Source organism: Amia ocellicauda, chromosome 7 (assembly GCF_036373705.1).
Source record: "Amia ocellicauda isolate fAmiCal2 chromosome 7, fAmiCal2.hap1, whole genome shotgun sequence".
NCBI classification, from domain to species: domain Eukaryota; kingdom Metazoa; phylum Chordata; class Actinopteri; order Amiiformes; family Amiidae; genus Amia; species Amia ocellicauda.
The window spans coordinates 37,783,747-37,798,029 of record NC_089856.1 but is presented as its reverse complement, the minus strand read 5'-3'; the positions used below and the strand labels follow the sequence as shown (position 1 = coordinate 37,798,029).

The following is a 14,283-nucleotide window of genomic DNA, read 5'->3' as shown; positions in this document are numbered from 1 at the left end:
GCGCAGTGTTACCTGGGAACCTGCATTGTGTAGGACTGTTTTACATTGTATTAAAAACATTATTTATATATTTTAATCTCTTTCTTTCATAAATAGTAAGTGGAAGCAACACGCACCTTGATGCTTTAAACACTTTAAATAAACACTTTTTATAACTTATTGTTTTGTAAAAAAAAAAAAAAAGAAAAAAAGAAAAAGGTTAATTAATGTGAATGAAAACATATGTATTCTGAATAATGTTAATACTCTATCTGGTCTGTATTTTTCTCTCTCAATTTACATGCCCGTGTCCTTGCCACTCCTTAATGAAGCGAAAGTGGCAATATACTAACCACTAAGGCTCGGATCCCATCTGTCACCTCATTTATATCTGTATTATTGTTTTGTATTGTATTATTTTTAATTTAAGTTTGGGTTTAACACCTTTCCTGTGACCATCAGATTAGGGCAATAATCCAGCTAATAAAAACAAAATTGTCCTCACAAAACAACCCTGAATAAAAATTGAAGAACCCAGTAAAGAATTTAAGTCTTGAAGCACAGAGGATAATGTATTTATTTAGCCCAGCCTGGGATGCCCCGACATGGAAGTGCTCCACCTGAGCGGAGTCTCCCTGAACAACAAGAAGAAAACGCGAGAATAATTTTAATTAACTTTTTATCATAATGTATTTATTTATTTTTAATGTAATGTTAAGGAGGTTTGTTGCACACAGTGCTTGTTATAGTGTGGAACCTATTCGCATCAATTCCTGGTTATTAGCCAATAGGATGTGACGTATTAATATGGGATGTTTTATATAGAGCTAGTATTCCCTTTAGTGAGTTAGTGAGTTGATTGCGCTCAGATTCCCAGTTCAGGCGTCTCTATACACATTCTGGACTGGGACAAGAGTGGCACTTTGTACTTGTTAAAAAAACAAAACAAAAACAGGTATTCAGTTTTCCTGATTTCTATAAATAAGCAGCTAAAATGTGCATCGTTTTTTTGTGTGGACATGTCAACCCCGCCTCTAAAATATAAAAGTGCACACACACGACCGGGGGGTTCACGGTGCCATAGCTTCTGTTCACTAGAAACTCCTAAGTCAGTGGTGGAAACAAATTATTTCCAATGCCGACACACATTTCTAGCAGGTGCACCCGTTTCAATTACAGAGACCCACCGAAAAATATCTGTGATTGACAAGCTCCAGAAACCGCGTCTAGTTTGCATATATAATGTTGGTTGATATGGGATTTTTCTCTGGTGATATGTGGTTGTGAAGCAAAGATTTATTTGAGTCTAAATCTGCCTGATTTCATGGAGATTTTGAGCTATGTTTTTTAGTTTGAAATGACTCAGAATCACGCATTTCAGGTCTCCAGTTTTCTCGGGGAGGACCCCCAGCCCTGAATTACTCAGTCGTCTTTGCCCTCATTTTTCAACACTAATTTTGTTCAGTGCACAGTGGGACAAAGGGAAATGGTAAATACTTCAATCTAATAAGACACAAAATGCTTGAAAGTTTCTATTATGTTTATCTATGACTACTATAATCTTTAACAAATTAAAATGTAAGTGGTCTGAAACCGTTTTAATATTAATATATACATTTATTTAAACATTTTATTATTGTATGTTGTCAAATTTATATATTAAATATAAGCAACGAGGTATATTCCTAATTCACAGAATTGTGTGTGTGTTGGAAAGGGTCATTTGAAGGTGTGACCCCCCCTGTCTGGACCTTGACTATACCATGACCAAGAAATTTGGACCCTGACAAAAATATTTTTGACTACCCTGGTCTTGAGGCCATATACAGGCTCTTCAAAAACACAAATTGCTTTGCATGTATACATTAGGCACATTATTGGTGCATTCCATTTGTACTCGGAAATTTGTAAGTCGGAAATTCTGAGTTCCTAGTAGAAACTTTTAACTGGAACGCCCCCTCAACTCGGAGTTCCGACTCGGAAACTCAGAGGAACTGCAACAACCCCGACTTCAGAATCCAAAATGGCTGCTCAGCGCATCAACATTAAGTGAAACAGTAGTAATATATTGTTTATTAGCACTTCTGTTTGTCTGTGTCTCAGTGGACATGATACTTCGGCATTATCTGTGCAAAATACCGCTTTTTATGTGTTCTTTATCGACTGGTATTACTTATGTAAAGTTAGTTCTTAATAACTCAGGGCGATGCAAGGGTTCCAACAAATTGTTTTATTGCTTCTCCAAATCAGACAATCAGCAATAATCAAGATTCAAAAATACGAACAGGGATCATACAGCAGGCTGTCTCTGTCTCCTTCTGGCTTCACCCTCCCTCTCAAAACTTTATTGTCCAGTGGTCTAGCATGACAAACACAATTCCTGAAAACCAACAAAACTCAAACTCAAAAGGGGTGATTCGCCAAACATTAAACCATGGACAAAACAACATTTCAACCTTACACTAACAATGGCTACTTCCCCCACCCCATTGTTTGGAAAGTACAAGTGGGACATTTTTTGGTTAGATTTGCCATAAAGCACTGGTAATGGATTACCAAACTCGTTGTGGTTGTGGTTTGATCATTACTTAAAAGTTCTATGTGGAAAATACAGTAGTGGAATGTAAGTAGTTCTACTCCTACTCTACTAGTTCTGCTTCTACTCCACTATATTTCGGAGGCAAATATTGTAATTTGTACTACATTATATTTATTTAAAATCCTTAGTTACTAGTTATTTTACAGATTTAGATTATTAATATAAAATAAAGATCAACAAATAAACTGTGCTAATAGCTACCCAGCATTATGTATAATGACTACATTTACTTTAGGTACTTTATGTAAATTATGATGCTAATACTTGTGTGTACTAGGACTTTTTGTAACAGAACATTGTTACACTGTGGTATTGTGACTTTCACTTAAGTAAAGGATCTAAATACTTCCACCACTGGGAAAAGGTTTTGAAATTGTGCACAATTCATCTGTGATTGACTTTTTGAGCATGGAGAGGTGTTTGTTCATGTTTATTCATGTAAATGAATTAATATATGTTGTAAATGAACTAGTGAATTAACTAACCCAAGGCACTATGGCTGTGATGTTAACAGTGTATGCTTTTCTAGTATATTTGGACAGCAACATGAACACGTTCATGCATCCCCAGAGGAGCACTCCATTCCCTGGTCCCTTGTACCAGAGGGCAGCAGACTCCAACACATACTACTTGAATGAGGACCTGACAATCATGATAAACGTGGTTGAAGCTGAAGACTTGCAAGCCATAACAGGTTAGATAACAATAATACAAATAATAATAAAAAATAGTAATAATGTTAAATGTTGTGCATGCTAATGTTGCACACCTGAACAATAACAGTGACTTTCAATTATTATTATTGTTGTCATTTAGCTGACACTCTTATCCAGGGCAACTTAAATTTGTACCCATTTATACAGCTGGACATTTTACTGGAGCATTCTAAGTGAAGTACCTTGCTCAGGGGTACAACAGCACTGCCCGACCCAGGATTTGGGCACACAACCTTCCAGTCATGAGTCCAGAGCCCTAACCACTACTCCACAGTGCTGCGGGAGCCTGTCCCGAGGTGTACTGCTAGGGGGCCTCAGCAACACAACTTCAGACAGTAACCTCAAGGGCCCCATACCATTATCATGGCAGTGGACCCCTGATCCCATAGGAATGGGGCCACAGACCCAATGAAAAACACAACATAATACATAGCCGGCTAATCAACAGAGAAGCTAAGCTGAACAACAATATACAGTATATACATATCGTGTGACAGCAAGCACAGGAGCATCCAACTCAACTAAATAGTACAGAGTGGACTGGCTAACGCAGGGCAACATGAGCTTTACTGTGTTAACAAATTAACTATATACACAGCGGAATACGAGAGCCTGCTCACATGCTTACCGCTGAGGGCAGCAGCAGTGGACTCTTGCTCTATGGCACACAACCAGATTGGGCCACAGACCTGCTGTCCAAAACATATTATATAAATATATATATATATATATATATATATATATATATATATATAAAACCAAATGTCCTTAGTGCGTTCCAAATAGCACCTGAGGGCCTGCACAGGGCAAAGAAGGTAAAGCCGTCTCTCTTGCTCTGAAGCGAAGGGAGGAGGATGGAAAGTTATCAACTCAATAGTCCTGTTGACATGAAATGGAGACAGCACTTTCGGGAGGAATGCAGGGTTAGGCCATAGCGTGACCCTGGAACCATTTTGCAGAGGTGATAGCCAGCAAAAACGCAGTCTTAAGTGACACAAACTTCAGCTCAGCTGAGTTCAGTGGTTAAAATGGGGCTTGGAAAAGTGTGTCCAGAACTACATCAAGGCGCCATGCAGGCAGTGAAGGAGTGCGAGGAGGCCGCAGCCGTCGAGCTCCCTTTAAAAACTGCACAGCAAACAAATGAGACCCAGGGTGCTCGCCATCAATCCGGACATGACATGTGGAGATGGCTGTCAGATACGCTTTGAGGATGGACAGGGACTTGCCCTGGTCCAACAGCTCCTGTAGAACTTGTAAAATGACCCCAATGGGGCAATTAATTGTGTCTTGACAGAAGCACAGAAGCAGACGGTGTGCTAGACAGCAGCCGTGGGCTGTAGTGTGGGTGCAAGCTGGCGGAGGACCACCTCACGTTGGTGAGATCTCTTACGACACACCGAGGCTGAGGCCGGGCAGCGGGGCCTCTGATTTAACTTCCGCTGCTAGTGCTCCTGCTGTAGAGGAAAAAGCCCTGTGGACAATCAACCAACACAGCAAGCAGTCGGAATATATATAGCACTATATAAACATGACTATTATTTTTAAAAGGCTATTCTTGTGAACGAAACTGAAACCGAAAGCGCAGTCGCACAGGACAGAATCGGGATTAGCTATCAATAATAAATAAACACACACAAGACAGAGATGATGTGTAACGAAAACGGTGATGAACAACACTAAGAAGTGAGCCAGCCAACCAAAATAAGCAGTTTGAATGTTTATTACAAACACAGACACAGAGAGCTTACGTTCTCGAGTCCAGCAAAATGGCAAAAGAGGACGAACCTGCGCTAACGTCATGTTTTATAGAACAGGAAATGGAAGGGACCTGTTCTTAGTGACAAGTGCAGGGGCCAAAGGCAGCTTTGATAGAGTGACATTTCGATCGGGTTCCTAGGGAAGTGCGGAGAAACCCCTCCATTGCATACAGAAAGTATTATATTTTAATTAATTACAAATAATTACAAATAAAGTAAACCAATTTCTTTAAAAACTCAAATGATCAAACTAAACACTGTTATATGTTAAGGAGTTTGAATGTCATTAAAAAAAAGGTACTTGGTGGAAGCACATTTGGCAGTAATTATTGTGAGTCTTTTTGGTTTCTAGCAGCTTTACATAGTAGGATGGTGTAACTCTAGGACATTCACTATCTTGTTTTTTAACCACTCCAGTGTCAATTTGACTGTGTGCTTAGAGTCATGGTCCTGCTGAAAGGTGTCCTAATCTTAGGTCTTTTGCAAACTGAAGCAGGCTTTCTTCAAAGATTTGTTTGTATTTAGTTCCATACAGTTTGCCCTCTACCCTAAAAATCTTCTGAGTCCCTGTTGATGCAAAGCATCCCCATATCCTGATACTACTACCACCATGCTTTACAGTAGGGATGGTGTTACCTGAGTTATGTGCTGTGTTGGGTTTGTGCTAGACATAATGCTGTGCATTTAGGCCAAATAATTACATTTTTGTTTCATTGGACCACAGAATATTTTGCTACATCTTTTCAGTCTCCCACATGCATTTTGTTTTCCAAATTCCAAGTGGATTTGTTCATGGACTTTTTCCGAAATGGCGTCCTTCTTGCAACTCTTCCATAAAGGTCAGATATGTGGAGTACCTGAACACATGGACAGTTTCTCCCATCTTAGCCATGGAACGCTGTAGGTCTTTCAAAGTTCTCATTGTCCTCTTGATGATTAATCCCCTTCTTACCCAGCTGCTCAGTATGGGAGGACGGCCTGCTCTAAGCAGATTATGTGTTGTGCCACATACCTTCCACTTTTTAATGATCACCTTGGCTGTGCTCCAAGGGCTATTTGGTGCATTTTGAAATGTTATACACACCCCTACCCCCGATATGTGTCTTTCCACAACTTTATCCAGGTGTAGTTTTGAAAGCTACTTGGTCTTCACTATCTTTGCTTTGAATGCACTATGCACCTGTGGAATCTTACAGTATTTAATCTGAAATCATATACATCACTTTTACTGCACACAGATGGACATTCAATTTACTGTATGAGATCTAAGGTTGAACCTGAGCTTATTTAGGCATCTCATAGCAAAGGGAATGAAAACGTATCTTATGAAGACTTTTTTTTTTTTTACTGTTTTTCCAACCCCCATTTTTTCCCCAAGTCTCATTTAAGTGTGTCAAACATTCAGAATATAACACACCACTTCCTATAGTCACTGTATATATTACAAACTGCAAGGCTGCATGAAGCCCATCTTACTTGTTAATTAACATCAAGGGTAAATGTGTTTGGGTTTGTTCATTATTAAAGTGTTTTTGAAGGAATTCAATAAAAACATTGAAGCTTTATGTTCCACAGCAAGAGGTTACTGATTACTATTTCCTGAAATGATGTGATTGTATTTGCATGTATGTACATGTATGTGTAAATACACACACACACACAATTGTATTGTTTTTGTATTTTTTTTTCAAAAATAAATAAATTGCTGGATAAAGAGAAAAGTCTGAATTGAATAAAGTTTTATAATAAGTCCTGTCCTCATTTTTAAAGTGATTTTGAGGGCATTTTACCCATCAAATGCTTTTTCGTATTTTTCTCTGGTTTAAGTAAAATAATATAACATTTTGGTAAAAAAATGCAAAACAGTAAACCAAGACTTGAAGCTAAAATTGCAAATATCTCTATGGCTACAGTGAACTTCCCAGGAGAGCTGATATAAGCTGGGATAAAGGTAATCCAGACTGCACAGAATATGAGCATGCTGAATGTGATGAATTTGGCTTCATTAAAGTTATCGGGAAGATTTCGAGCCAGAAAAGCCAGCACAAAGCACATGGCAGAGAGGAGTCCAATATACCCTAACACAGCATAAAACCCCACTGCTGATCCTACATTGCACTCTAGAATTATTTTTTCTTTGTAGTCTATTGTGTTTTTAAAAGGAAAGGGAGGTGACATTGTCAACCAAAGCACACAAATCAGGACTTGTATGAGTGTGAAAGCAAGAACACTTAACCTCTGCTGCGTTGGCCCAAACCATTTCATAATATTATTGCCTGGCAGTGTAGCCCTGAAGGCCATTAACACCACTATTGTTTTCCCCAGAACACAAGAGATGCACAGGACAAATGTGATGCCAAATGCTGTGTGGCGCAACATACAGGACCACTCAGAGGGCTGGCCAATGAAAGTAAGTGAGCAAAGGAAACACAGAGTTAATGAGAAGAGCAGGAGGAAACTGAGCTCAGAGTTATTGGCTCTGACTATTGGAGTATATCTGTTCCAGAAAAAAATAATTGCTGCTGTTATTGTCAGACATGCTCCAAACACAGAACATGTTACTAATATTATTCCCATTGATTCATGAAAAGAAAGAAATTCCACAGTTTTTAAGAGACACTGATTTTTTTGATCATTTGATGTATATTCTGAAGGGCACTTAGTACAATCCACTGAGTCTGAAAATAGAAAAAGTAAATGAATAATTACGCATACTGTATAAACAATAATGTATTACATTTTACACATTCTGATGCAAGGAAAATGTGTGCTATGAGAATTAAATGAATAGTAAATTTAAATCAGGATTAATACTTTAAATGATGAGCAGGGCTGAAGACTTTGACTTAGTATGGAAATTATATATAATAAATACATACACACAAATATAAATTAATCTATAAATAAGCAAAAGAGATAATACAGATTCTGCTCTTATACGGAATGTAAGTATTCAATCTTTATTCTGATTTTTAAAAATTGTTTGTTTTAAATAATTCCATCCATAACTTATTGCTTACCTGTTGTATTACTGAATTCTCCCTCAGCACATGGAATGCAATCAAAACAGCAGATTGGCTTTCCTTTGACAATTGCCTTACGAGTCCCTGGAAGGCAGCTCTCACTGCAGACTGACTTTGGCACCTGAAACACAGAGCTTTAAATCAGAGCTCTATTACAAAATTAAACAAGATTTTAATTTGATACAAGATACAATTATTTTATTTTATATGTATGTATGTGAATGCTTGTTTATGTATGTATGTGAATGCTCAGCCAGTATGAATATTACCTCATCCCGATCACCAGCCCATACTGCACTGATTTCATTCATTACAAATCTCTGTCCATCTGGTAAAGAGGCATCATATAGACCGATAACTTCAATTGTTGTGATGCCCTTATTTTTAAGCCGCCAGTTCACTAATGCATATCGTGCTGCTGGATCCCCATTTTCATCAAAATATACCTTCTCTCCATTCCAGGTTGTGAAGTTAACTTCCTTTAGGTAATGTAATACCTATAGGAAAAAGCAAATATAATTTAATTATGAATCTTTGCAAACTATCCTCCAGCAGTACAGAATTATTAGATTCTTATCAGATATTACTACTAATAAATGCAACAACGTTCATTTCCAATTAAATTAGAACTACATTAAATATATGATTTCTTAGAAGTTCTTAGAATAATATAGTATGAAGCTATTTATGTGGATTTTTTAACTTAAAAAAAAAATACATAATGACATTTTTTTTTATTGATTTACCTGCCATGGTTCTGTCTTGTTTTCGTTTGCACATGTTTTATTTTGAAAAGGTCCTTGGCCATTTTTGCATGTAAACAGATGATGCAATGAGTGGGCTACAGCATACACTGCTTTATATACATTGTTTAGTATCCCCATGTCTGAGACATCAGTATATTGGTTTTTTATTTCCATCAAATTTTCCATCCTTGTGCATCGATTACTATTTCCACCTGTTAGGCTACAACTGAAGGTACTTTCCCAAAATTCATTGAAGCCAGAGTTTCCAGGTGTGTTTGATGGACGGGCATTGAGAATGAATTCTTTCAGACCTGGTATTTCTACATTTGGAATTGACAAGCCAATCGATCCACGTAGGACTTTGTAATTTTCCGATGATACCAGGTAACTATCGGTAATCCACCCTTCACTGCCCACCCACTGGAAGCCTGTGACATTCTGAATCAATAGCTCTTTTACCAGCAGAGCCAGATCAATATCAGATGCAAAAGCAACTATTACCTTTGAAAAAGATTCCTTAATAATGTCTGCAACTTTCAGAAATTTCTCTCTAGGATTAGTTCTATAAATGGCCTCTGAGTATTCGATACAAATCCCCTCTTGTTGGGCAGCTTGTATAAAAGTAGCCATCCCATTATTGCCATAATCATCATCACTCCTAATGGCTCCAACCCAGGTCCATCCAAAATGCTTGACAAGCTTTGCCAGTGCTCTGCTTTGGTAATAATCACTTGGCACAGTCCTGAAAAAGGTTGGCAACTCCTTCCTGTTACTGAGGCATGCACAGGTAGCAAAATGACTGATCTGTACGAGAGATAAGGAATGTAAAATGACAAGAGATAAGTATATATTTTAGTGCTTGCAGATGTCGTCAGAAAAATATGAGCAAGAAACTTAACATTGAGATTCTTGTCCACTTCTTTAGATTTTTCTTTGTATGCTTGATTCTTTTTAAGTGGGATACATCCTGTTAACAAATGAAAGCAGAATTATAAAACTGCTTCTGGGGTAAAACCTTATATATCTTTAATTTATTATTTACACTTAATCAAATTTAAATAGCTAACAGACTACCTTCATTTTTTAATTTTGTAATTCTGTACTGAACTCATTCTGATTCTGATTCACTCTATATTTATCTAGAAGGGCATCAGTTTTGTATATTTAATGCACTCACACACACACAGACCTCCCCTCTCACATGCATATAGATATAGAGATAGACAGACAGATAAATAGAAATATGGACATACATATTTAAAGTCCCAATATCATACAATTTAACTCACACTTGTATTAATGGAAATTGATTGTTGTATTTATATTAGTCATTCTGGCGGAAATAGACATACAAATACAAATATTAATTATTTATAAACCATGTCGAAATGCAGGTGTTAGTGTGTAAACATTTCGTCTGATACAAAATTGTCTGACCAGCAATTGTTGATGACATCATGGGTTGATGCTGCCTACTGGTAGACTACTTACAAACAATGGAGACAGATGGTGATTATATCAACTTTATCAAGTAATGAAGCTATATAGAAGGCAGGGGCTTTGTAGCCTTACAGATTTGTGTAAATGGCTTTATTTATTGTTTTAGTACTATTTCTTAAACTACCTACTAAATGTTGATATACATCTCAGTCTCAATTAACCAGATTTTTATTTTATATTGATTATTTATAAGCTAGTTTACTTGATAAAATTATTATCTTACTTGCCAAATCCATTCAGACCGAAGTTTCTTGTCTGGTGGAAATTTGAACAAGCTTATATAATGAGTGATTATATTAGAGTACCCTACCATAACACAACATTTAGGCATATCTGACTTTTAAATGTTATTCAAATAGTTCTCGCAGATACATCAATTTGCTATACACAGACATGTACGATGAGAATTATCTTCAACCCATGATGTCAGTGACAGTCAGTGTTCAGTGAAACGTTTAAAATCATATTGTGCAAAATATATTTCATGCTTTGCTAATGTCATTTTTTCTTGATTAAAACATGAACATATATTATATTCATGTTTTTATATTATTATTGGGATGTTGATAGTGGGACTTTACAACATTAGTTAAAGTTCTCTCACCACTGGTATCCCAAAAGGTCCAACAGTTGTTGCAATTCCTATTGTTGGTGTGGAACTAGTGTGTCCTATGATTGCATGGACGGTGGTTGGTTTGGTGCAGGACTCATCTGATAGATGTTTTTGCTCCATGTTCATTAAATCCAATGATGCTTTTATAGACATACTTACAGTGCGACAGGAATCATATATTTTATATCCCAAGGAAACATTTGGAAGAAGATCTGACCTGTTATTTATTTCTTCAATAGCAAAGATAACTGTTTGGGAATACTGTAATTCTACAGGACGTAAACTGTAGGCAAAATATATGGATTCATTTTTAAGATTAAATTTGTTAAAGTAAGATTAAGATGATAAGAATGCTTACAAATATTACAAATATTATCCTACTACTACTACTACTACTACTACTACTACTACTACTACTACTACTATCACAACTGCATTTTAAATGTTACATTTTAAAAGTATTATATGTTTAAAAATGTTTAAAAAATATGCTTAAATAATAATCATATTACTACTACTACTACTCATAGCACTACTGCTGCTACATTTACTGTTTTAGGTGTAAAATTAAATTCATATTAACTATTAACTATTGCATTCAAATTTAAAAATATTGATACAAATATTTTTTTTAAATATTAAAAGTATTGTCTCATATTTAAGAAGATTACTTACCCTTTACATTTGATTTGCCCTGGGTTGGCTTTAAATTCAGGATTCAAAAGGATAGGGTTTACATGGAATGAAAAAACACCTCCTATGATTATGTCACCTTCTTTTGAAAACTGAGGCAGGTATTGTGTTCCATAGAGCTGACAAACTGGCTTTTCAGCCCTTGCAAATAAAGCAATGAGTACTATTTGTGGAAGCAGCAACATTGATAACTGTTTATTTTCCCCGTCTAGAGCCAGAATATTTTTTTCAAAGCACTTTTATAATGCAATGCAAATCTCATGTGCTTAAATTAAATGAAGCACCAAAGGATGAATTAATAGTGGTGACCTCAGTGCTTGAGTCAACTTGAGCATAAGATATAAATGAAATCGCACTCATAGCTGATTAATTGTTCATTGAAATTCATTAGGGTAACTTTCTGCATCTTTTAAGTTGCAAAGGAATTTAACTGCATCACACAATAATAAGATTCGATATATATATATCTATAATTTTGCATACATATAGGGCCCTGAATTGTCTAAACCCATGGCAAGTCGGACAATTTGACTACATCTAGATTACATATAATAACTTATATATATTTTTAATATTATGAGGGTTGTATGTTCAGTCCCAGGTGGGGCACACCACTCGTGTACCCTTGAGCAAGACAGTTTATTTAGATTGCTTCTGTAAAAACCCTGCTGTATAAATGGGTAACTGTTAACAACAACTGTATTTAAAAACAGAGAAATTAATCAATACATTCATTCAGGATTTTCCTATAACCTGTCAACAACAAAGTAATGTGGATATTTAGAGGCATGCTTATATTAGGGTGACTAGATTTGCAAAGTGCAATTGAATGCACTAAGCCCTCCAAAGAGGGATATTGCGGGATGCCACAAAAAGGGCAGGGTTAAATGAAAATCACATTCACTGACACACTTTTTCTGTTAAATGTCAAAAGATGCATATGTTGCCGATGCAATCGGAGCTCCCCACTCAGGATTCAAACTGTTTACCACAGACACCCCTCTGAGTGCTCTGCACTGCAGCAGCTCCACCCAGTAAAGTATTAAGCCTGCTAACAGGGGTCTTCCAAGAGGGGTTATGTCACTTGTAACATGCTCATATATAGATGAGCCACATTACACCTGCAAACACAGAATGTTGGTTTGAAATCAACCCTACCTTTTCTGGTCAACACTTGCAATTTCATATTGATGCTTTTGGTCAAAACAGTGTAATGGTAAATGGAGCTATTACACTGGGATAGGCAATTATTAGTTCCCTGGTGTGCACACAATGTACGTCTGCCCGCCTGTTGGCATACTGTTCCGTCCAATCACATTTCCGTCAGCACAATTACAGTGAGGGGAAAAAAGTATTTGATCCCCTGCTGATTTTGTACGTTTGCCCACTGACAAAGAAATGATCAGTCTATAATGTTAATGGTAGGTGTATTTTAACAGTGAGAGACAGAACAACAACAAAATACAGAAAAACGCATTTCAAAAAAGTTATAAATTGATTTGCATGTTAATGAGGGAAATAAGTATTTGACCCCTTCGACTTAGTACTTGGTGGCAAAACCCTTGTTGGCAATCACAGAGGTCAGACGTTTCTAGTAGTTGGCCACCAGGTTGGCCACAAGTCTATTATATTTATTTTGGTAAAAAACATCGATTTCAATCGAATCATTCCTAATTCTGGAATGTCTAAATCAGATTATTTCATTATCACATGTCTACGTGCTATTCTGACCACTGTTTTAATAGGGTACATGGCTCAACTTTTTATTAAATAAAAGAGACCGATTTTAATGCAATGCGATTGAAATACCTTACAATGCGTGAATAGCATCGACCGTCTAGTAAGGAGTTGCCCTGGATAACTGATGTCTGGTGCAAAACAAAATACCTTCTCAATTGTACAGGGTTCACAGGTGACTTCCTTGTACCCAGAATGGAGCGGTGAACCTGTTGATAACAGGTAATAATTTGTGAACTGAAAGTTTATTCATGGTGTCCTGGTTTCCAGTGTTTGTTTGCGGTTTCGTGGTAGGGGTTTAGGCTTAAATCTATACACAATGATGTAGTCCTAAACTAGGAAAACGAGACATGGTGAAATGTATGCACTGATGACGTGTTTAATTATTATTAAAGCAAAACATGGCTTGATTGGTGTTGTCTCAGTCCAAACCCAACTCTCCTGCTTTGCTGTAGGCAGCCGAGTAAAGACCCTGTTGTGCGATTGCACTGCCACGTACAAGCAGAATTACATTGAAGCAGAATACACGTTTGAAGCTGGATACGGCCAAAATAGCCGGTGCATTTTACAGCACAAATTGGCACCATCATAGCATAAAGGACAGAGACCACTGTTACGTGATTAAAATATAATGTGTAATATCTCAAGAATCATGTTGGTACAAACAATTATTTTTGCTGCACAAACCAGCACAAACGTAGCACAAACGAATGACACCACTTCGGATCGATTTGGAGTTTGATGGGGTGCTAGGTGACGTCATCGCTGATAATTAAAAAATTAATAACTGAAAAACTATAACTGCACTGATGAAAACAAATACGGCACAAAACGGCACTAACATAGCACAAATGAAAGAGACTATTTTGGTGTGATTTGGACATTGATGGGGTGCTGAGTGACGTCACTCATTAAAAAAG

The 14,283-nt window shown here is 36.9% G+C and overlaps 1 protein-coding gene across 1 annotated transcript; it reads right to left on the bottom strand.

Annotated features, from left to right (window-relative positions):
* Positions 1 to 6,815: 6,815 nt before the first annotated feature.
* On the bottom strand, positions 6,816 to 11,811 carry LOC136754130 (extracellular calcium-sensing receptor-like). Its single transcript, XM_066710461.1, has 6 exons — positions 11,609 to 11,811; positions 10,925 to 11,216; positions 8,821 to 9,624; positions 8,344 to 8,571; positions 8,072 to 8,195; positions 6,816 to 7,729 (listed from the first exon to the last, which is right to left on the bottom strand). The coding sequence occupies exons 1-6, from the start codon at positions 11,809 to 11,811 to the stop codon at positions 6,816 to 6,818; spliced, it is 2,565 nt and encodes an 854-aa protein (XP_066566558.1).
* Positions 11,812 to 14,283: the final 2,472 nt, after the last annotated feature.

Excerpts from the sequence above, each read along its gene's own strand:
- LOC136754130 (XM_066710461.1), bottom strand. The coding sequence starts at position 11,811 with ATGTTGCTGCTTCCACAAATAGTACTCATTGCTTTATTTGCAAGGGCT. Across the intron at positions 9,625-10,924 it reads GACCTTTTGGGATACCAGTG|ATCAGTCATTTTGCTACCTG; the intron begins GTGAGAGAACTT and ends TCTCTCGTACAG. Across the intron at positions 8,572-8,820 it reads ACAAGACAGAACCATGGCAG|GTATTACATTACCTAAAGGA; the intron begins GTAAATCAATAA and ends TTTTTCCTATAG.